This window comes from Rhinolophus sinicus, linkage group LG06, assembly GCF_036562045.2.
Source record: "Rhinolophus sinicus isolate RSC01 linkage group LG06, ASM3656204v1, whole genome shotgun sequence".
Taxonomy (NCBI): domain Eukaryota; kingdom Metazoa; phylum Chordata; class Mammalia; order Chiroptera; family Rhinolophidae; genus Rhinolophus; species Rhinolophus sinicus.
Window position 1 is genome coordinate 65,595,794 of NC_133756.1, and position 22,790 is coordinate 65,618,583.

The window sequence follows — 22,790 nt, forward strand, 5'->3', positions numbered from 1 at the left end:
GATCTGACGTTATCTTTTAAAGGATCACTGGCTGTTGAGTAGAGAACGTGGACTAGAAGGAGCAAGTGAAAGCAGGTAGACGAGGGAAAAGGTGAATGTTGTGATCCAGACAATGATGATGGTGACTCAGAATCCCATCATGGACTCTGGACGCATTTTGAAAGCAAAGCAGACAGGATCTGTTGATGCTTGACTATAGAGTATATGACAGGGAGGAGTCCTGCATGGCTCCAAGGTTTTGGTCAGCTGGTGGGCTGGCAGGGGCATTTGCTGAGATGGGCACACCTGAAGGAGAAACAATTTGAGGGGAGGGTTGGAAATGAAGTGTTGTGTTTTGAACCCATATGAGGCATGATCAAAAAATACAGTGAATGTTTAAATTTTAAAAAATTATTACAGTAAAAGACATTGTCATTAATCCTCCTCAAAATACTTCCCCTTCGCTTCAAACACACTCATCCCATTGTTCTTGTCACTTTCTGAAGCAGTTCTGGAAGTCCTCTTTTGTGAGTATCTTTAGTTGCACTGTCATGGCTGCCTCGGTGTCCTGAATCAATTCAAAACATTTACCTTTCATGGTCATTTTGACTTTGGGGAAGAACCAGAAGTCGCAAGGTACCAGATCCAGTGAATAAGGTGGATGAGGACACACCGTAATGTTTTCATTTGACAGAAATTGCCGTACCAGAAGTGATGTGTGACACGGAGGCTTTCCGGTGTGATCACAAAATGCAGTGAATGCTGCTGTGGAGTGCCATCCAAAGGAAAGGCAGAGATCTTCAATACATGGAACCTTAGTGACAGTATGTGACAAGTTTCAACTTGTTCAGTGCAGTCAGTCGGGTGTGAGCTATGGTTGAGAGAAGGTGTGTTTTAAAGTGTGCAGTAAATCATCCTCCATGACAACGCTCCCATCCCTTCTGGTATAAGGTGATTTCTGTCAAGTAAAAACATTACGGTGTGTCCTCATCCACCTTATTCACCAGATCTGGCACCGTGGGACTTCTGGCTCTTCCCCAAAGCCAAAATGATTCAGGATATCGAGGCAGCCATGACAGTGCAACTAAAGACACTCACAAAAGAGGACTTCCAGAACTGCTTCAGAAAGTGGCAAGAACGATGGGATAAGTGTGTTAGAAGTGAAGGGTGTATTTTGAGGGGGATTAATGGCTGTGTGTCTTTTACTGTAATACATTTTTTAAAAAAACTTACACATTCACCGTATTGTTTGATCACACCTCGTAGTTTGAGTTGCTGCTAGGATTCAGTTTTGTCCTCTCTGAAATAGGGATAATGTTTGTTTTATACATTTCTAATGAAAATCAAATGTGATCATTGTCTTTTGATATTATAGAGATGGAAGGTTTATTTTTATTCACACTGAAGTTACGGGTAGAGTTCCCTTTAAAATAACACAAACAAATTCTCTCTTATTGGCTAGATATTGCTGCACTTATACAATTATCCTCACATCAAGAAATGATGTTGGGAACAGACCCACTGTTCATATTTATTTAATGTTTATATAGGGCTTACTATGTGCCAGACACTATTCTAAGGACCTTGTAGAAATTAACCCACATAATCCTCTAAAATCCTTTTGGGTATATACCATTATTACCCCATTTTACAGATGAAACTGTGGCACAGAGAGGTGAAATAATTTGCTTAAGGTCCCACAGCTAATAAATGGCAGAGCCAGGAGTCAACCGCAGGTGCTCTGGCTGTGCTTCTGACCCCAATGCCAAGCTCCACATCCGCTGCTGTCTGTGAGCAGCGCCATCTCTGACATGGGATCCCACCTCTAGTGTACTGAGAACGTGCGTCATGTCTAACACCGTTGCCTGAAGCCTTGCCCCAGTCAGAGTTTCTGCCTTGGTTCTTGCAAATTGCTCAAAAGAAGCCGTCAGTATTGGTAGCAATACCTCTTTTTGTGTCAGACCTTCCCAGGCTGGGGGCAGCCACCCAGAGCACTCTGTCCTCTGTGCCTTTCTTCTAATGCCCTGAGGTTAGCCTCCTCCCCTCATTGCCACACACAAGCTTTTTTGGGGTCCTGCTCTCTCCAGGTACCGGTACTCTGTCTCATTGCAAGTTGTTACAAGTTGTTTAAACGCTTGCAAGTACACATCACATTTTCCACTCACATTTTCAAGCATGTGCCACATTGAGCTGAGTGGAGACAAGATGTGAATATGACAGGACCCCTAACCTCTCCAGAGATTTTGAGCTAGAGGCCAGGTCCCGTGCCCTTCCTCCCAGCACCAGGTGGACGCAAAGCAGGCATTCAATGAATATTCATTCATTTATTTAGCAAATGTTCACCGAGTGCCTATTACATGGCAGGCAGGCAGGGAGATCCCTGCTGAGGAAATGGCGGGAAACCAGACATGCGCAGGATCCCCACAGCTCCAAGGGGCTCTGCGGGAGCCTCACCCCCATTCCCCAACCCCAGACACCAAGGTGAGGGCTCAGGACCGAAGCAGGGGGTACAAGCAAGGGAGTAGAGAACACAGGAAGCGGTGGTGAAAGAGGTCAAAGCGTCAGGCCCCGAGGCCGGCGTGGCATCTGGTCAGGGCGATCCCTCCGTCTCTAAACCTAGATGCGCATACACACACACCTGCCGCATCCGCTTCCGGGACCCCTGTCTGGCTGCGGCCGCTGATTACAACAGTGTCTACGCTGGCGACAGCCTCTCGGGGAAAGCAGAGCTTGTCAAGACAGTACTGTCCGGGAGGAAGGAGGCTGGAGTGTGCCTGCGCGAAGGGAGGGGTGGTGCACGACTGGAGCAGGCTTTTTTAAGGAGAACTCTCCAGTTCATCGATTACTTTGGAGCCTGGATTCCAATCCCAGGACAGTTGCTTACCTGTTGTGTGACCTTGCCCAAGTCACCTAACCTCCCTAGGACATCATCGGTTAAATGGGTTTCCAATAACCTGAGGGTTGGAGACAGGAGCAAGAGAGAATGCCTAGAAATGATTTCCGGCAGGAAAATCTCCCGGAGCAGAGGTTTTAATTACCTGCTGCTCACACTTCGCTGAGTCCCCTGGCTTCCCCTGGGCCAGGGAGCCGGCTGCTTTCTTGCCAGGGACCTACGACTCACCCGAAAGGGCGCGCCCAGCCTAGATAGATTTATTAGCTTGCTTGGGGCGTGGTTTGGAAAGCGGCGAGGAGTGGAAAGAGGTGGTGGAGGGTAGAGAAAGGGAAGAAGCGGAGGGGCTAGAGGCGAGTGAGGCGGAGCCGGGGAGGAGTCCGGCTGGGTTCCTGCGCCCAGCGCTGCGCGCACCCACAGCCGGCGGCGGCGGCGGCGGGGCGGGGGCGGTGCGCGGTGGCCAATGGCGCGCGGCGCTGCGGCGGGGGCGGTGCAGGAACAACCGACCGCTGACAGCCAAATTCCCCAACTCCGCCCTCGTCCCCGCGGGATCCCGGAGCCGAGCGGGCCCGGGCCGAGGCTGCCCGAGCCGCGCTGCGAGCGAACATGGCAGCAGAATGAGCAGGCTGGCGCCGGGTTGTGGCCGCTGCCGCCGCCGCCGCGCTGCAGCTTGAGATCCGCGCCCGGCGCCCTCGTAGCCGCGTGTTTAGCCGACCTCTTGGTGGCCGCTGGATTATTTCATTCCAGGCGGAGGGCGGGGAAGAAAGGGGACCCCGCAGCCGAGCTCGTCCGGGCTCTGGTAACGTGTAGAGGCTTGTGCGCCCTACTCCTGACTGCGGAAAAGACGCGGGAGAGAGCCAGTCCCGGGCTGCAGCGGCGCGGGAGCGGGGATGAGCCGGACATGGAGCGGCCTCCGCGGGGCGCACGGAGCCAGCCGGCGCTGCGGCGGGGGTACCGCCTGAGAAGGGGTTCCGCGGGGCTTCGGGTCCTCGGGCGTCCTGGTGAGATCCCTGCCACCGCCTCCGGGAAGGACGGGAGCCCTGCGGGGCGGACTCTGCAGCAGGCACCGTACTGAGGCGCCCGGAGGTTGCTCCGTCTGCAGCTGAGTGCGCTCTTGGCACCCGGGCGCCTTGCCCAGGGCACAGCGGCTGGCGCACCGCGGCGAGCCGGGTGCAGGACTAGCTAGAGGGGTGTGCACGTGTTGGGCTGGAGAGCTGAGCTAAAGCAGAACGAGACGGACCTGAGCAGCCATGCTTCCCGGGGTGGGCGTGTTCGGCACCAGCCTCACTGCCCGTGTCATCATCCCGCTGCTGAAAGACGAGGGCTTCGCGGTGAAGGCGCTGTGGGGCCGCACACAGGAGGAAGCCGAGGAGCTGGCCAAGGAGATGAGCGTTCCCTTCTACACGAGTCGCATTGACGAGGTGCTGCTGCATCAGGACGTGGACTTAGTGTGCATCAACCTGCCCCCTCCACTCACCAGGCAGATCGCAGTCAAAACCCTGGGTGAGCGATCCCTCCCCCCACTTCTCCTCCTGCCTCCTCTCCTTGCCTTCCCTGCTGCTTTTCTCTTCTCGCCCCCTCTTCCTCCCAGAAGCTTACATGGCACCTACGCTGACCCGGGGACCTGAGATCTCACATCCCACTCGGAGCGCCCGCCTCCCTCATCCCTGGTCCTCCCCACTGTGCTTCCCTCCTTGCTTCTGACACCACCTGGACGCGCTTCCCCACGTGTGTGGCGCGGAGGCTGAAGGAGGCGTGTGTTCCGGGGATGCGGATGAAGCGGATCAGATGCTGAGGACTGAGGATGCTTCTCTGAGGGAGAGAAAACTAAGTCTCCAGCTGTGTGTGTACTGCCCGAGTGTGTGCGTGCGCGCCTGTGAGAGGCGGGTGCGCGCCCAAGAACACTTGCCCCACATACATCTCGGGTTTTCCTGGGGGCGATAGACGATCTGAGGTTTAGCAGCTGTGGCGCCCTGCTAGAATAGTTTGTTTCTTTCCGCTATGTGTTAGTTTAGTGTGAAATTAGACACATGACAATCAGCCGGAATTATCTAGTTTTCGCTGAAAGCAAGAATGGCGGGAGTGGTTGCGTGGCTCGGGGTGGGGGAGTCTATTGGCTCGTCTTCAAGCTTCAGGGGGGTTCATAGGTTAGTAAAGGCTGGTTTGATGAAACCAGAGGGATTTAACTTTCGAGTGCGGCAGCTCAGGAATTGTCTTCTGCGCAGATTGGAAGTCATGTAGCTTCAATTTTAGGGGATGGGTACAGTAGTTCCAGAGGCACAGATGCTTTGTGGGAAAAGGCCCAACGCTGCCAGTTTCACATGGAAGCAAGCAATAGTTCCTCCTGAATTCCGTCAGGAATAGTTCCCAGGCCTGGTATTGACAAGTATGTTGGGGATGAACTCACCACCCCACACCATCCGGTCCCCCCACCTAACCCAGGCAGTCTGAACAATCTTAGTACTGTGCCAGGGTCTCTGCCATGCCCAGAGGAAGAAGCTCATGTTTTGTCCATCAGCAGTTCTCACATACCTAAGACAATCCCAGGAAGATTGCTCACTCCTCGCTCTCCGGACAAAAATGTTAGAATTTTATTGGCGAGGAGAGAGACAAAGCACAGGATGCCACATTAGAGAAGAATTACAGGGGGAGAACTGGGAAGGAGCAGGGACACCACGCAGAAACCAGTGGTAATTTATAAAACTTGGAAAGAATGTTTGATTTTTAAAAACAGGATTAGGGTAGGTGAAACGCACATGTAATTTAATTCTATCTTCAGAGACCTATGGCCAGAATGTAGAAATCTTTCTCCCTAGAAAGCCATTCTTACCAGGCCATTCTGCTATTGACTCTGATGGGACAGCTGATATAATCAGCTTCCCCAGGCTGTCAGTTTTCACATTAATTTTATTAAGCTTCTGACCTTTGTTGCCTGGTTTCTTTGGCCTTGAACTGAATGTCACTGACTAGCATTTCTTTTTTGTTTGCTGTAACCTACGTGTTGGGTAGTTAACCTCTGTGCTTACAGTGGACCTATGCATATCAAACAGATCATAGCCATTTTATAGCATAAATCTATTAGGGTGATTTGTATAAAACAGATCCGTGTGGAGCACATGTGTCCTAGAAGGCATATGACTGATCCTATCAGAAGGACCTTGTAACATCCCTCCTCCCCTCTAGGGCGGCCCAGTCCTGCAGGTGGGCCCTAGAGCAACCTTAGAGCATGTCTCCAGGAGAGTGGCAATTTGGGGAACGAGGATGTTCCTGTTTTCTGACCATTGTTGGTTCTTTAGCCATGAAAGTATTTACTGGCTTTGAGAGAAGGGCACAAATTATATTTTTCTGGATACTTCTTCTGTTCTTTCAAACATCATTGTGATTTTATTTTCCTTGACAAGACTAACATGAGGTACCTCTTCAAAACCAAGTGTAAGAGGCATATGGAATAGACTTGGTTTAATGTTCACCGCTAAGGAATAGGGTTTTGTTCATGTTTTCATGGTAGGCCGTGGGCTTTATTTTTATTCCTGAATTTTCAGGTAATTTGAGGTCATCTGTGATTATAGAAATTATAGGGGTATTGAATTTAGAGGTGGCTAGACTTTAGTCTTGTTCCAGACTTCACCTTCACTGGAAAATCCCCAGAGGTCACTCTCGTGCGAGTACACCTCAGGGTGGTCGTCTGGGTTTGCTTTGCTCTCATGGTGAGAGGTTCAACACACACAATACAGGAAGTGAAAAACCCCAAACAGTTATCCGGCTGGTCTGGCCGTTTGGGGGTTTATAGATGCTAGTGTTTTGCCTAGCATTGAAAGAAGCCAGTCTTGACTAGTTCTGGTGAATTGTCCTTTTAGCAAAAGCCTGGGCCGTCAGTTGCTTGCCCAGCAATGGTGAGAGATGTGTGGCCCCCATCCATTCTTGTAACTGGTCACAGGACTGTCAAGGGGAGGGGTTGGTCTGGGGACCCTAGAAGAATGAAACTTGGAATCAATTGAATCACAACATCCTCCTTTAATTTCTAAAAATTTCCTTGAAATCCTTACCTTAGTGAACTAGGCATTTCTCTGTTGCAGAGACTTTTCTGTAATGTATGATTTCTAATGTCCAGGGCTACCTCTTGTTAAGTACCTAATATGTGCCAAGCAATGTGGCACAATGTTTTAATCATTTCATGATTAAAACAATCCTCTAATATAGATATTAGCTCCAGTTTACAAATGAAGCAACTAAAATTCAGAGACCTGAGTCAAATCACTCAAGAACATACTCCTGGAGATGGGAACCCATCATTCTGCCTTCCCTGAAATCATTTCTTCCTCTCTCATTCCCACACTTGCTCCATTGCCTCAGTTTTTTCTCTCAGATAATGGCAGCCTAGGCGAGGTATTTGGAGTTGTCCTTTATTCCTGTTCACCTCACGCGTGGAATCAGTTCCCATATCTGGTTGATGCCAGCTCCTTAATCCCTGTTGTATCTCTTCTCCTTTTGCATCATTGCTTCCTCCATTCGAAGGAACTAGTTCTTACCTAGTTTCTGAATTAGGTTCCAGTCAGCTTCTCCCCATCCCTGCCTCTATCCACTTTCCATACTGCAGCCAGAATTACCTTGAAGAACCGCAGACTTGATCATGTACTTCTCCCGCTAAGAAAAGCCCCAACTTCTTGGCATAACACGCAAGAGCTGCTGGCCCTTCTGGAACTCCATGAGCTAAGCCAAAAATACTGGTGTTTCCTTCAATGGACCTGTTGGATTATACGTCCATGCCTCTGTTAGGAACCTTCTGCCTTGTGTTGGTGATGGATCCCTGTTCATTCTTCAAGACTCAGCCCCAGTGGTACCTCCTCCTGAATTTCTCCCCCTTCCTCTGTTCCGTCCCCTGTGGTCTCAGCACCATGGGCCGCCATCTTTTCTTATACCTCTTTTAATGGATTTGTTTGAAATTTAAATTTTACTTAGTTATTTTAAATAGGTTACATATTTACATGGTACCAATTTCAAATGCTATAAAAGTGCACAGTGAGAAGTACATGCCCCTCAGTCTCTGTCCTTCAACAGGAGGCAGTCACTATTCCCTGTTTTTTGGTCTCATTTTGAGGATTTTCCTAAGTACATACTGGTGAATATGTGCGTGAGAATTTTAAAATCTTTTTTTACACAACTGGTAACATCCCACTATACATACAGATTATGTATATATACGCACATATACAAATATATGTATAAAAAACTCAAAATGTGAAAGTGTCCTTGTTTCTATTTTTGGCTTCATAGTATTTCATTGTATGGCTAAATCAAAATTTATTTAACTAGCTCCCTGTTACTCAACATTTAGGTTGTTTCCAATCTTTTGCTTATACAAACATGTAGTGAATAATCTAGGGCATATGTCACATTGCACACACGCTAGTCAAAAAGTATGTGCTCATTTCATTTAACAAAGACACTGTCAAGTTAACCAGTGCCTGAAATGACACTGCTGTTTGCTGATTTCCTCCTGTGCCTCTCTTCGAAAGCCCCGTCACTGCCTGGAGCCTCCTCTCCTTTGTTTCCAAAGCTGCGTGGCATGCAAGGCCCAGCACAAGTCCCCAGGCTGCTTTTGCTGTCTCAGTTTGTCTTCCTGCAATGGGCCATTCCACCTGGACTGTGCAGTGAGCCGCATGACTGCCTCCTTAGGCCTACTCCTGTTTCTTACCCAGTCTGTCCTCTAATACAACAGGTAAATGACATTATATGTGGGTACCATGTCTTTCCCTGCTCAGAAGCTTGCAGTGCCTTTCATGGCACTTGGAACAATATTCAAGCTCCTCGTCGTGACTTACTTGATCTGAAATGGCCCTGCCTAGTAATCTCTCCCACCTCTCAGGCGATTGCACACTCTCCCGGGCTCCCTAGCCTCCAGGTACTTGGTCCTCTTCTTTTGTCCCTTAAACACCAATCCTTTTCCCAGTCCTGGACCTTTCCAAACTGGCTCTTCCCTCTGCCTGGAAGGTTCTCCCTCACTCCTTTGAATGGCTAGCTCATTCTCACTTTCAAGTTTCAGCGCAAATGTTCTCTATTGAGAGAGCGGCCTTTCTGGAGCCTCCCCTTTCTATTAAAAGTCTTCACCCCACACCTTTCAGTCATACCTCTATCATCCTCTTTATCTTCTTGGTGGCACTATTCCAGTTTGTTATGATCTCTTTCATTTGTTTGCTTGTTCTCTTATTTGCTATATGTCTCCCCAACTAGAATGTAAGTTCTGTGAGGTAGGTCCTTTGTCTGCTTCGCTCACGCGGGTGGCCTTATCTCCCCTAGACAGTTAGTCACCTAGTAGGCACACTATAAATATTCATTGAATGAATGAATGCTTAGGGAAGGCAAAAGGTTATAAACAGAATGTATCAATCAATGCATAACATTTTTGTCCTGCATGCAGTAGCCTAGTGCCTCTCAAACATGAACTTGAATTACCTGGAGATCTTGTCAAAATGCAGATTCCAGGGACCTGAGATTCAGTAGAGGCTACAGCAGCCAGACACAAAGATGTGATGGCGCTCTGCCTTGGGGACAAGAAGATGTCCCCTGCCATGAGTAATTAACCTGGTAGGGGAACCATGTTAAAATACCTGTTGCCTTTGTGTGTAATGTGATGGCATCTGTTTTCGTGGTCCCTGCGTGATTTTTGGGAACAGTCGTGCAGACGCTGTTGGGGAAGGCTCTCCATGGGATGGAAGGCTCCTTTGGGACAGTGAATAAGCTGTAGGGTTTCGTTGAGCTTTGATCTGGCTGCACGTTGATCTTGCCTCAACTTGTTTGGTACCATTAGCTAAGGACCTGGAGCAGTACGCCCTTTCCTGTCCGACTTCACAGTGTCAGCAATTGCTCAAGGTTGAGGAGGGCGAACAGGGGTGAGAGAGCAGGGAGGAAACGAGGTTGAGACAGGGCTCCGCTGCTCATGGTTACCCCACTAGCAGAGATACAGCTGCAGGCAATGAAATGGTGCGTTTTGCCTTGAGAGTAACCATTTTGAAATCCCAGCAAACCCTGCCTTTCCAGTTCTTCCTTGAAGTCTCTCCTTGAGCTCTTCCTATCTGAACACTTTGTGGGCAAGCTGACTGCATTTTGCTCGGTGAGTTTCCGCGCCTGAGCACTGAGTGAAATGATTGTGGTCTGTCAGTTTGGCGTAGAGTTGAGGAAGCCCTGAGGCATTATGTAAATGAAAGAAATGACTCTATTTACTGTTAGGAAACGTCAAGCATCACCAACCTCATTGAATCTAACTGAAATTAGGCACAGTTGAATGATTATTTCGTAGATGATATCTGGTCTTGAAAATGTACACTTCTGCAGAAGTTTAAATTGGAGTGAGAAGAAGCCAAATGAAGAAGTTGGGCATTTTGATACCTGAAACTGGGGAAGACCAAAAAGAAAAAGTGGAAGTAAATAACATGTTTTAAGGGTTTCACCAGTAAATAAATACACAAGCGATTAGTTAAGTATCTTGATTGAGGAGCATCATGGCCTGGCAAAAAGAACATCGTTATATCTAAGATGTGGTGAGTCATAAAACTAACCAGTGGTAGGAAAGGTCAGCAGGATACAGCTGTGTGACTTTGGGAGAGGTAACCCTTCTTCCTGAGCCTCAGTTTTCTCATCAATAAAATGGAGTTAAAGATCCTATCCTATAGGGTTGATGTAACAAAATTAGAGGGGGTATGTAGAGACCTAGCCTCTGGCCCCCCCTTAGTTATCTGCATAAGCTCAATAAATGTTAGTTTTACTTTTCCCCAGTGTGATCAGTTCTTTAACTCATTCCGAATGGCGCTTTTGAAGATATTTTTTTCTTATTTTCTGAAGAGATGATTCCCTCTGGCAAGATTCAGAAAATACGGTTACAAGTGTTCTTATTTTTAGAAGGGAATGTGCATAAGCCAAGAGTCAGAGGTCGTCTTTGCTGAGAATCCAGTACTTGCTTCACAGATGCACGATCTAGAAGGTGCTCATGGTGTTACCAGGAGCTCACTATGCTCCTATGAAAATTTTTTGTTATTGTGAGAAGGATGCAGGGATGTCTCCTGGAACTCCGGGGCAGGGATGTCGTGGGCCTCAGGTACCTGAAAACCATGAGCTGCAGGAATTTGACCATTTTGTGTTCGGCTCCTCATCCCTCTTTAGACCAGCCTCTTCTGCCTCAAGGGCCCACGTGGCAGATAGAACACTGTCTACACACAGCTCCCCAATACAAATGTTACCTGTTCATCCACCTGAAAAGCGCCGCCCTCCTCCTGTTCCCCGCTCCCAGTTCCTGCGTGTGCCAGATGCCTTCACCTGGTTGAGTCTTTTTGGAGGTTATCTCCTCATGTGGGGGATATATCATAAAATGCTTCAGGGCGGTGGGGTAGAGGGATTCAGAGTGGTCATTCTGAGCTGGGCCGCACTCCAAGAAGGTGCTAATTAGAAGAGCACAGACTTGCTTGAAGATTTCACAAATATAGACATTTCTTGATTCTGTGGGCTCTTTATCCACTTTAGCATTTTGCTGCTTTTATAATGACCACAGTAAAACTGTAGAAATAAAAAAAATATATGTGAGGATCAAATGATCATGTGATGATCATTGTAGTTACTATTATAAAATTTAGGATGTATATATTTTTAAAGTATGTGATGGGAAAGTAGAGCAACATGACCGATTCCGTGGAGTTTTATGGTTGTAAGCCTTTCCCGAGCAGCTCCTGTGTGGCGTGTGCCAACAGAGGATTGCGATGAGGCATAGACCGTTTGTGCTCAAGTGTCAGCATAGGGCCTCAGAGGAGTCAGGAAAAAGACTGAGCTCCCTGGAGGAAGAAGGATTTCTGTTTTCAGACTACCTCTGCGCTGGAAACGGCAGCACCAACTCTTCCCTAGGTCTTTAGTCTGTTGTCCTGCCCTGCAAATGCTGGACTTCCCAGTCCCCATAACTGCATGAGTCAATTCCTTAAAAGCAAACCTCACTCTGTCTGTATAAATATATATACACACATGTCTTCTTGGTTCATTTCTTTGAAGAATGCTGATGGATACAAATTTTGGCTGGATCAAGGCCACCTGGCCAGGCAAGTTGGGTGATGAGACACTGGGCAGATATGTCACAAGTGTAGGTCTGGAAAGACTTGTCGGTGGAGAAGCTGCTCCAGTGAGTTCAGCCGATGGGTGTAGGCCCCTAGGAGAGCGTCTTTGAGCATTGTCCTCTAAGCAGGAAGACCTGGAAGGCCAAAATTCTTGGTTCAGACTCAAGACAAGGGGATGATGAGTAAAAGGCTTTCACACCCTCACAGCTGAGAGCGACAGTGACCTTTCACACTGGCCAGTTCTACCCCTCTCAGCAGGGTTTTGGGGAAGCTGGCCTCTCGGGTTTGGGAAAGTCTGGGATGCCTTGGGATTTAGACTTTATTTGAGAATCATTAATGACCTTTAGAGTATTTAAAAATGCAAAAAAATAACTTTACATTATAATGATATGAATTATTAAATTTCTAATTTCCACATATAATAGCTTGTAAGGTATTAAGATGCTGTTTTAGTTAGCATAATACCCATAAACTGAAACTACATAGTTTTGAAGCCCCAAATTAAGGTGGTTTGCAGCTTTAGCATTGCTTTAAAAAAAATAGCTTGAGATATACTTTATATATTATAAAATTCACCCATTGTAAGTAATTCAATGATTTTTTAGTAAATATATATAGTTGTGCAACTACACAGAAAGTTTTAGAATACTTCCAATATCCCAAAACGTTTCCTCATGCCTGTTTGTGGCCAATCCCCATACCTACCCCAGCCCCAGGTAACTACTGATCTGCTTCCTGTCTATTGTTTTGCCTTTCCTAGAAATTTCATATAAATAGAATCATAGAATCATATAATGTGTAGTCCTTTGTGTCTGGCATCTTTCACTTAGCATGTTTTTGATGTTCATCCACGTTGTTGCCTCAGAAGTTCATTCCTTTTTAATTGCTGAGTAATATTCCATTGCATGGGTGTACCACATTTGTTTATCCATTCACCATTTGATGGATGTTGTATTGTTTCCAGTTTCTAGCTATTATGAATAATGCTGCTCTGAACATTTGCATGCAAGTCTTTTAGAGACCTGTGTTTTCATTTCTCTTGGATAGATATCTAGGAGTGAAATTTCTGGGTTATACGGTATACTTGTATATATATTTATCTATTTAAGGAATTGCCAAACGGTATTCCAAAGTAGCTGTACTATTTTGTATTCCTACCAGCTATGTAGGAGAATTCAAATTTCTCTGCATCATCACCAACACTTGGTTTTATCAATCTTTTTTATTATAGCCATTTGTAGTGGTATCTCATTATGATTTTGATTTGCATTTCCCTAATGACTAATGATGTTGAATACCTTTTCTTATGCTTATTACCCAGTCACATATCTTCTTTGGTGAAATGCGTATTCAAATATCTTGACCAATTAAAAATTGGGTTGTTTGTCTTATTGTTGAGTTGTAAGCATTGGTTTTGTGATTTTTGTTATGTTCTTAAGTTAGGGGTAGTAGTTTTGCGTTTTCAAATACTTCCCTTTATCTTTTATTTTGGAACTATAGACAGCTGAAATAATTCTCCATCCCAAGTGACATGAGCTTTGCCAAATAGTCATTGAAATGATTCATTATTTAGAAGAGCGAGGCAACCATGTGAGCGGATGCTCATGACCGGCCTCCAGCATAGCCCTGGGCCCTGCCGTGCACTGAACATTCTTTGAGGGACATTTCCAATTCGAAGATTATTTGAAATGCTCTAGGATCTTTTAATCACTTATTTTGCCCAGTGCCTGGAGAGTGTTTCTCTTTTTTTTTTTTCCATTTATTTTTTATTTAATAAATACTTTTGAATACTTATAGCCTGTGTTAGCTGTGGTGGGAAATACCCCAGATAGTAAGATATGGTCTTTGTCCTAGAGAAAACATGGCATACACAAGCACAACAACAATGCAACGAAATATATGATTAAGTACAGAATGAATCGTTATATTGCAATGCCAGGAAGTGTTTGCTTAAGACAATTGAGTAACCCAAAAATATCAGTATTGAATTAAGGGTCAACCACCTGGATAGCTTCCCAGTGCCAATCTATAAAGGTTACTGAAACAAAGGGGAAAAAATAGAGAAAATATTTAAATAGAATTCCCCTCAAAAAAAAGTGCTATGTGTGTGAATGGTGGACTTGCAGCCGAGTGAGACCTGGAAGGGCTTCCTCCAATAGGTGGTGAATTACTAGATCAGAAGGGCTGGATCTAGTTCACGGCTGAGCTTTTGTTTCGCTGAGTGGGGAACTTGCGTTTGAGGTTAGAGATAAAATGTAGAGGCCTGTGAGGAAAGGCCACACTGGTCCCTAGGGCTCTTCCCCTCAGGCAGTGTGGGTCCCTGAGGAGGTGTCCCTGCAGATAATGGATGCTGTCTGAAAGCTGAGGAAGAAGGAATTCCTGAGAGCTGGAATGGTCTGGGAAGACATTTTGGAGGAGGTGGGGTTATACTGGATGAAGAAAGGGTAGGATTTAATAATTGGAAAAGAAGATGTAGAGGCCTCTATGATGTAAAATCCTCTTCAAGGAACCACTTGGTTATGTAGCAACACTCTGAGGAAAATTGTTTCCTACGGTTGACCACCGAGGACAAACTTAGAGTGGTTTAAGAATGTCCAAATGGAAAACAATGATCTTACCTAGAATTAATTTTTTGTTTTGCCATCAAATTCCCCCAATCCCCTTCATCAGCAGTAGTTCCACTTGCATCTTTTTCTCCCCTCAGATCCCAATGGTGACAGTCACAGATGACACAGCTCTGGGGTCGGCAAAGGAAACAGCTTGCAGGATTGTTGGAAAGAACCCCGTTGAGAGGAGCACAAATGACCGCCTTAAAGGGTGTGAAAAGAGCTGCAAAAATGGATTCAGCAAGAAACCTTATAAAGACAAAAGTTCCCTGTGTGATGGCATCGGGGCTGCTATGGTGGAAAGTAGGGTCAGCTGAGGAGAGGGTGAGCTGGCCATGCTCAGTTCCTGGTTTTGTGTTTGTGCCGGATGGTGGTGGAAACTCATGTCCCTTTGTTACACAGTTGAGCCCGTTTTATCCAAGGGTCAGTGGTCAGCTGGGGCTATGACTTATGGATGAGAAAAGATGAAAGACTCTCTTTGGAGATGGACACTCAGTGCATGATGCGAGGACGTGCTTGTCAGTGTTAGGAGGTGAGAGTTCATGGAGAGTGTGAGGTTACTGCCGAGTACTCTGCTGTCCTGGGAGGTGGTTCTAGGGAAAGGCCACAGTGGTGGAACGAATAGTTACTTCTTGACTTGGGGTCCAGGTCAGTCAACAGAGCCTTGCTGAGGCTCTGCTGAATGCACTGGCTAAGCTTCTAAAAGCTCCCCAGACATAACACACTGTGTATGTTCATTGCTCTGTTTCAAAAGGAAAAGCTCATTGTTGAATTTGGTGTCACCCTGCAGAAAGTAAAGTGAAACACTGTTTTCATCAGTAGAAAAGTTGCCCCGTCACACTGCCTGGGGTTGATTCCTGGCCTGGCCACGTCCTGCGTGGCTGTGGATTTCCTCCTTAACTCTTCTGAGCCTCAGTTTCTTCATCTTTAAACTAGACAATAAAAGTACCTAGCTCAGAAGGTTGTTGATTTAAACAGGGATTTATTTAAAGTGAGTGCTCAATGAATGTGAGAATTGTGCTTAATCAGAAGTTATGGTGATCAGCTACTGTCCATTCATTCTTCCCTTAAGCAAACATTTATTGAGCACCAGCTGTATGCCAGGCACTCTGTAGATCTGTGCTTTGCAATACAGTAGCCGTTAGTCATACGTGGCTCTTTGAATTTACATCAATTAAAACTAAGTAATATAGAGAGCCCAGTTCCTCAGTTTCCCTAGTCACATTTCAAGTGCTCAAAGGCCACATGTGGCTGGCTGTGGCTACTGTATTGGACAGTGTAGCATAGAGCAATTTCATCATTGCAGAAAGTTCCAGCGGATGGCACTAGTCTCAATACTGGGGATGCAGCAGTGAACACAGCAGTTATTTATGCTTGATCTAAACATGGATTTTTGAGAAATGCAGACTCTTGGGTGTGCTTTGTTTTCTCCCAGGAATAGGATGATAGGGTATCTACACAGTGGGTGACTGGAGTGTCGTAAATAATTAGTAGAGGTTTGATGAGCTACATGCCTGACTTTCTTTATTAGTAAGGACTCTCTTATTAATAAGAGGGATATGTGCTGTGGCAAGTTTCCTAAAATCCCCATTAAGTGTTGGGAATGGGCAACCAGATAAATGACACCCCTGCCCACTTTGGGGTCATCACAGATACTTTAGGTAGCAGATGTCACAGATGGGGACAGAGCGATGCCGGCGCAGGAATGCAGCCTTCGCTCCTAGAAGACAGCAACCCTGCGGGGCTTTTCCTCCTTTTGCCCAGAGCACAGAGAAGCAAAGGAGGGCAGTGGTGGAAGGGACTAGATGCAGGGCTCTTAGAGAACCCGAGAGAACACTCACAAACCAGTTCCTGCGGAAGGAAAATTGATTTCACAGGAAGGTTGCTTTCTACCCTACGGCCAACACACTGCGTGACTCTGGGAAATGAGGTTTCTGACTGAATTCCTCCTTCCTTCAATCCTCCTGTCCTTCCCTTCATCTGAACGGAAAGGCTGAATAAGAACGAATGCACAAAGCGTCAAAGGATAGGTAATTACTATTTTGCTAGTTGTTATTTCTTTTGTTCCCCTTCAAGTCCCATTCACTTTGTGAAAGCAATATCCATTTGTGTGAACGTTCCTTAGGAAACTGGGACTTTGAAATTCCAGCTAGTCGGAGCTTGGAGGGAGAAGTGAGTGTGCATTTGTGAGGGTGTGAGCATGTGCGTGCACACACACACACGCCTGAGTGTGTCTCTGACCGAAGGTCTCTTGACTGAAGTTAAGGGCGAAGTAAGGATTTTAGATTACCTGTTATTTAAATGTGTCATTGTCAGCTCCTCTCATCTCCTACATGAATAAGAATGATCAAAAGTGGGCGGTGGAAAATGAGATTCTTTCCCTGGCTCTGTCTCTTCCCCTTTTCCAATAGAGCTGGGGTACACCGAGGAGGGGCAAGCAGCAGGTACCATATTTCCCCAAAAATAAGACCTGGCCGGACCATCAGCTCTAATGTGTCTTTGTAGCAAAAATTAATATAAGACGTGGTCTTATTTTACTATAAGACCGGGTCTTATATACTATACTATACTAAGACCGGGTCTTATATTAATTTTTTCTCCAAAAGACACGTTAGAGCTGATGGTCCGGCTAGGTCTTATTTTCGGGGAAACATGGTATAAACATCTAGGGGGGAAAATCTGTTTGTCTGAACTTCTGCTCCTTCCAGCATCACCACGTGGGACATTTGTTTATGCCGCGCAGTAACCCTCTCAGAGACTCCAGGTTTAGAGCCCGTGGGGATATAGCCTGTCTGGATTGATATGCACAGCCTTTCACATTTAGGGCACAGAGGCAGCCTGGCTTCCCCCAGGAGGCCCAGGGATACCCCAGTGTGCATTTGTCTTGGAACTGAGACTTAGCTACTCGTGCTTACCCAAATGCAGTGGGCCGCCGTCCACAGCTTGCGTGCATTGGGGATGTGCACTGAGCAGCTGACGTTTGCTTTTCTCTTTTGCAGCCTCCATGACCCAGGAAGGTACTGACAGGTGTGCTCATCACTTCCAGGGCTGGGGAAGCCAGTGGGATTGCACTGGCCACATACTCTGACAGGCGCATCTCTACTTGGGAATTTGTCAGTTTTCAACTAGTTCAGTTATATTCACCATCCATTTATTAAGTATCTCTAATGTGCACGGCTATGTTTTAGGTCATGGGTGGTGAGAAGAGGTCAAAGATGTATAAAACCTGGTATCTGCCCTGAAAGAGCTTATAATCTATCCAGAACCTACCTCTCACTTTTGAAATGAGAAGAGGAACTAACATTGTATTGAGCCCTTACTGTGGACCCAGTCCAGAGTATAGCATTGTGCAGTGCCATCTCGTATCCACCTCACAACAAACCTTCAAGGTGGGCATGTAGCATCTCCATCTTACACCTGAGAAATGTAATTGTAGGGAGGTTAAATCTCACTTGTCGATTCTAAGACTTTTTTCCCCCACACTTTAGCATCTAAAATAGAGGTATGTCTTACAATCGATGTTATGTCACTGTTTAATTAGCAGAGACTTTTCTTTCTTGGTAGTAAGTAAAATGATTGTAGGTCTTTGCCATGGTGTTGTAGATTCTGTGAAATATGGTATTTTGTCAGGTTCACCCAGCTGAAAAGAAGTGGAATCAGAATTCGACATAGGTTTGCCTGACTCTGAAGCTTGTGTGTTGACCCTCACAGCATGCAGCAAAATCCGTGGTCCGGTTGTGCTTTCTTTTATAACTGTGCAAAGGCCATGTGATTTTCACAGATGACGTATGTAAAGGGGGAGATGACTGAACTGGAACTCACATCACCTGGTTCCATAACTGAGGAGACAGTAGCACAGGGAACTGCGTATGGCAAACAGGACGTTGAAAGATTGAGAAAAAGTTAATTATCTTCTTTTCTCTGCTGATTATAATCTTCCTTTTAAAGACGCCCACAACAAATGGCAAACTGTGGTATGGATAAGACAGAAAGAAACAAGAGGAATGCATTCTATCATTTGTCCTGGTGTGCTCTGGCTAAGTGTGGTGTTTTTCCCTGCAGGGATCCATTAGGGATGTGATAGTGGCCTTTCTACTGTCCTGGAGAACCATGAAAGGAGACACAGGCCAGCTCCCTCCCCCACACGACTGAATTCTGGGAAGTCCCCATGCAGGCCTGTGTGTTTATCATTGTCACAATGTGCTATGGTCAACACGCCTAGGAATGAGGCAGGTTTGAATTCCAGGGCTGACCTGGATTCAGAAAGCGCTGCGCAGGACTAGAGGGGGGAGAAACAGCCAAGACTGCTGCTACGGTTTGCACACCTAGACTTGACTATACAGCCCATCTGGTCCCACAATAGCCTTTGACTAAGTCGTTTTCCTGAGTAACTTAGGTCAAAAGCAGAGAAGTAGCAGGGAGACTGGCCAGGTGATTTGGCATCGCCCAGGAGGTCGTGTGAAGAGCAGAAAGAGAGTACTCCTGGTGATCAGAACACCATGACCTGTCATCTAATGCCTGAGGGACACCAAGTCTCAGAGGAGTTGAGTGGCTTGTCGTATTCACACAGCTGATTGTTGACAGCTGAGGCAGGACCAAACCTGGGGCTCTAGAGAGTGTTTCTTTTTCCTTTTCAGATATTTAATCACTCAGGGCCTGTGTTTCTCCAACAATGAGAAAAATTGGGGAGGTTGGCTTCTGGGAAGCTCTCAGAAATAATTCAGGAAATAAGCTCTGGGAAATAACGTCAAGTAACTGAAAAAAACCTGTATATACAAGAGTGTTCAGTGAAGCCTTATTTATTCTACCGAAGCCCTAGAAACAAACACAAATAGTCCACAGTAGGGAACCGGTTAGGTAAACATGGTAAATACAGTTGATTAAATAATAAATAGCCATTGGAATTATGTATAGGAAGACTATAGCAGCATAGGGATTTTTTAATGGTATAATTTAGGTAAAGAAAAAGGATACAGAAATATTTGTATATTATGATAACCTTGTATAAAACATACATGCCCAGAAAATTAAAATCTGATAGGTAATAATAAGCCCACATCCAGTGGGCCTGTAGGATTTGGATTTTTATATTCTCTAAATTTTCAATTTTTAAAAATATGGTTTTAATGGAAAAAATAAATTTATTTTTCAAAAGAAAGAGACAATAACATGGGAAAAATTGTTTGGTTGGGATGACTTTCCAGTTCTTATGTTCTGTGAGACTTTGAATCTGGGACAGCTGTCCCCAGGCACATGCACAAGTTTATGCTGAAGCAAAAATCAGTCCAGCATTGGCCAAAGGGAAGAGGTGGTCTCCCCGGAAGTGGAAGTGGGTGTATAAAGGTCCGGGAGCTCTGCTGTTGTTCAGGGGAATAATTGGATATGACTCTGAATTTGGGGAGAAGCCATAGGCTCTTGGTTGTAGGGTACTTTGAATTATTTGTAATTCTGACGGTGTGTGGCCAGAACCCAAGTGCTGCTGGAAAAGGCTGGTGCAGTCCCATCATTTTCCTCTACCTCCTGAACTTGCCCCAGGCTGGGAAGAGAAGTTCTTGTTGGCTTCAGCCTTCCAAAGAAATATAGGAATGGTGCAACTGCAACATTTCCAGTTTTCATTTCCCCTTTTGTTCGCAGGGAGTTCTCTTTTTAGCTAAACCTGGGCTGGTGTAGGTGGTGAGTAGTGTCAGAAACCCTGTTCTGAGAACATTCATCACTATCTGCTGGCATTGCTTTCAGGGCTGTGTGTGTGTCGGGGGTGGGGGGCGATGTGCTGCCATCAAAAGACTGTTGGCTTGGGACTCTGGACAGGTGGTTCTTATCTAGATATCACAACTAATTAGCTGTGTGGCCTTGGGCACATGACCTCACCCCCTAGATTTCTGCTTCCTTACCCATAAAATGCAGGTATCACAGTGGGTTTATGAGTCCCTGGCAGTTCCCACGTTGTGTATCTACACCAATAACTCACTTTTAAAGCTTGGCACTGACTGAGAAAAATTATGTGGTTTGGTAAATATTTTTAAGTGCTGTTTTATTACTACTGCTGTCAATTGTATTTTTTTTTAATCTGTTACACAAATGCACACAACTGTCCTTTATAATAGGAAGTAGTTTTCCCTTTATCTGCATGGGAGGAGATGCATGCATTCCAAGGACAAAGGGGCATGGATGGTGTAGCTTAGTGGGAAGGCTGCTTGTCAACAGTGTGTGTGTGTGCCCCTGTGTATGTGTGTGTGTCCATGTGTGAATGTGTATACACGTGTGTGTATGTGTGTGTGTGTGCCCGCCCACATACATTGTGCTCTTGAAGGTGTGGAGGTTTTTTCCTTTAATGTCACTGCTGAGAACATATCTGTACAGGTAACTGCTACTACCAGCTGTCAAGCTAGCAGTTCAGTGGGGTTCGGTATAATTTCTGGGCACAAATTTATCAGCACAGTGGGCATTTGGGGTTAGCTTTTTCAGCAGGTGCCCCCTTAAGCAGATAGTGCTTCATTGCACTAAGAAAAGATGTAGTTTTGCCCAGGAAGAACGACGGCACTGTCAGCAGCAGATCAAAGGGATATTCGTTCCCAGCAACTCCGGGCCAGAAATTGCAGTGGGGACTGTATGGGAGGCCCCACTACAGACTGTAGTGGGGACTGCACACACTTGAGTAATTGTCTGGGTGCAGCCACTTTTCATGCCTGTATCCGCACAAGATGGGCCCCCTCTGCGTGTAGTCACCCTTCCCAAAAGGCAGAGCGTGAGATGTGAATCGAGGCTGTTGTTACTGACCATCCATCGCCCTGGGAGAGGAGTGAGTGCAGCTCCTGGGTTGCCATAAAGACAGAGAGGGTCTTGAAAGGAAAACAACTGTTTACTTCTCCCATCCTTTCTTCTTGTTATCTCCTAACTCAGGTGGAAAATCCATGCCATATGGCAACACTAAGAAGGCACAATAATGTCATCTTGCACCTTCCATAGAGTTGCACGAGCAAAGAATCAGACACCAGCAGAGAATGACGTTGCTGATTGAGGCAGTATTTCTGCCTGTGTGGGACATTTTGGGGTCACCCTAGATTGGGGCAAGGGGTTGGCTCCTGCCTTTTCCAGCACTAATTTTACACTTGATTTCAGTGTTTGACAGTGATTATAAATGGGAAGGGTTCCTGAGATCCCACCTAAACCGAGTAGTTCTTTGTATTTATAGAGCATCCTCTGGGTTCTTCCCAAGGAGACACTTGGTGTGGTGACAGTGTCCTGAATCAGATGGGTGTTGGATGACCCAGGTTTCATTTTACGTTTGCTGATGGTGCATATGGGCCTTTTTCTGTTTCTTTAACATTCTTAGGGCGACAGGAAGCCGTGGTGGAGTCCTGTTCCTGATGCTAACTCACTTTGTGGCCTGCCACAGCTTTTAATGTCATAGTCTCACTTGCTCTTATAAAATGAGGGGTTCATTTACAATGGTTTTCGCACTTGGCTACACATTAGGAACCCCTGGGAAGGTTTTGAACACCTGATGTCCAGGCTGCACCCCAATTACTTAAGACTCTCAATTACTTAAGAGTCTCTGAGGGTAGGAGCTAGGCATTTGTTATTTTTAAAAGCTCCTCAAAGTTAAGGAACTTTGTTTAAAACAGTGCTTCTCAAACTTTAACGTGATCTGAAGCACCTGAGCATCTTGTTAAAATGATTCCATAGGTCTGGACGGGCCCGAGATTCTGCATTTCTAACAAGTTTCCAGGGGTGTTGTTGCTGCTGGTTCACAGACCAAGCTTTGAGTAACAAGGTTTACGATCCAAATATGAGCCATGGTACAAGGCACAATAATTATGTTTGCAAAAATGTGGCACAGGCACTATACTACAGAAATGAGCATAGAAGAAGCAGCGATTATTCCGGCAGAGTAAATCAGGGGCTGCTTACTAGGGGAGGTGGCATTTGAGAGACATTTGAGTTTTCTTTGGGCAGAATATGAGTGTGTGTTAGTCAGGAAAACTTCTAATTCTCCAGAGAAACACAACCAGTAGGGTGTGTGTGTGTGTGTGTGTGTGTGTATGTGTGTGTGTGTGTGTTTATGTGTGTGTGTGTGTGTGTGTAGGTAGGTAGGTAGGTAAGTAGGTAGATAGATTTTAAGAAATTGGTTTATGCAGTGTGGATGCTGGCAAGTCTAAAATCTGCAGGGCAGGACAGCAGGCTGGAGACCCAGGGAAGAGTCGATGTTACAATTCAAGCCTG

At 45.9% G+C, this 22,790-nt stretch overlaps 1 protein-coding gene across 2 annotated transcripts in view; it reads left to right on the forward strand.

Annotated features, from left to right (window-relative positions):
* The first annotated feature begins 3,412 nt into the window (after positions 1–3,412).
* Positions 3,413–22,790, forward strand: part of GFOD1 (Gfo/Idh/MocA-like oxidoreductase domain containing 1) — a 101,055-nt gene continuing 81,677 nt past the window's right edge. Inside the window, exon 1 of one of the 2 annotated variants that reach the window (XM_019742993.2) lies at positions 3,413–4,372. In XM_019742993.2, the coding sequence (XP_019598552.1) occupies positions 4,120–4,372 (253 nt within the window). In that variant the 5' untranslated portion in view covers positions 3,413–4,119. Of the gene's footprint in view, positions 4,373–14,704; positions 16,598–22,790 lie in introns of those variants that run through there. The other variant, XM_074335209.1, reaches the window with a different exon arrangement.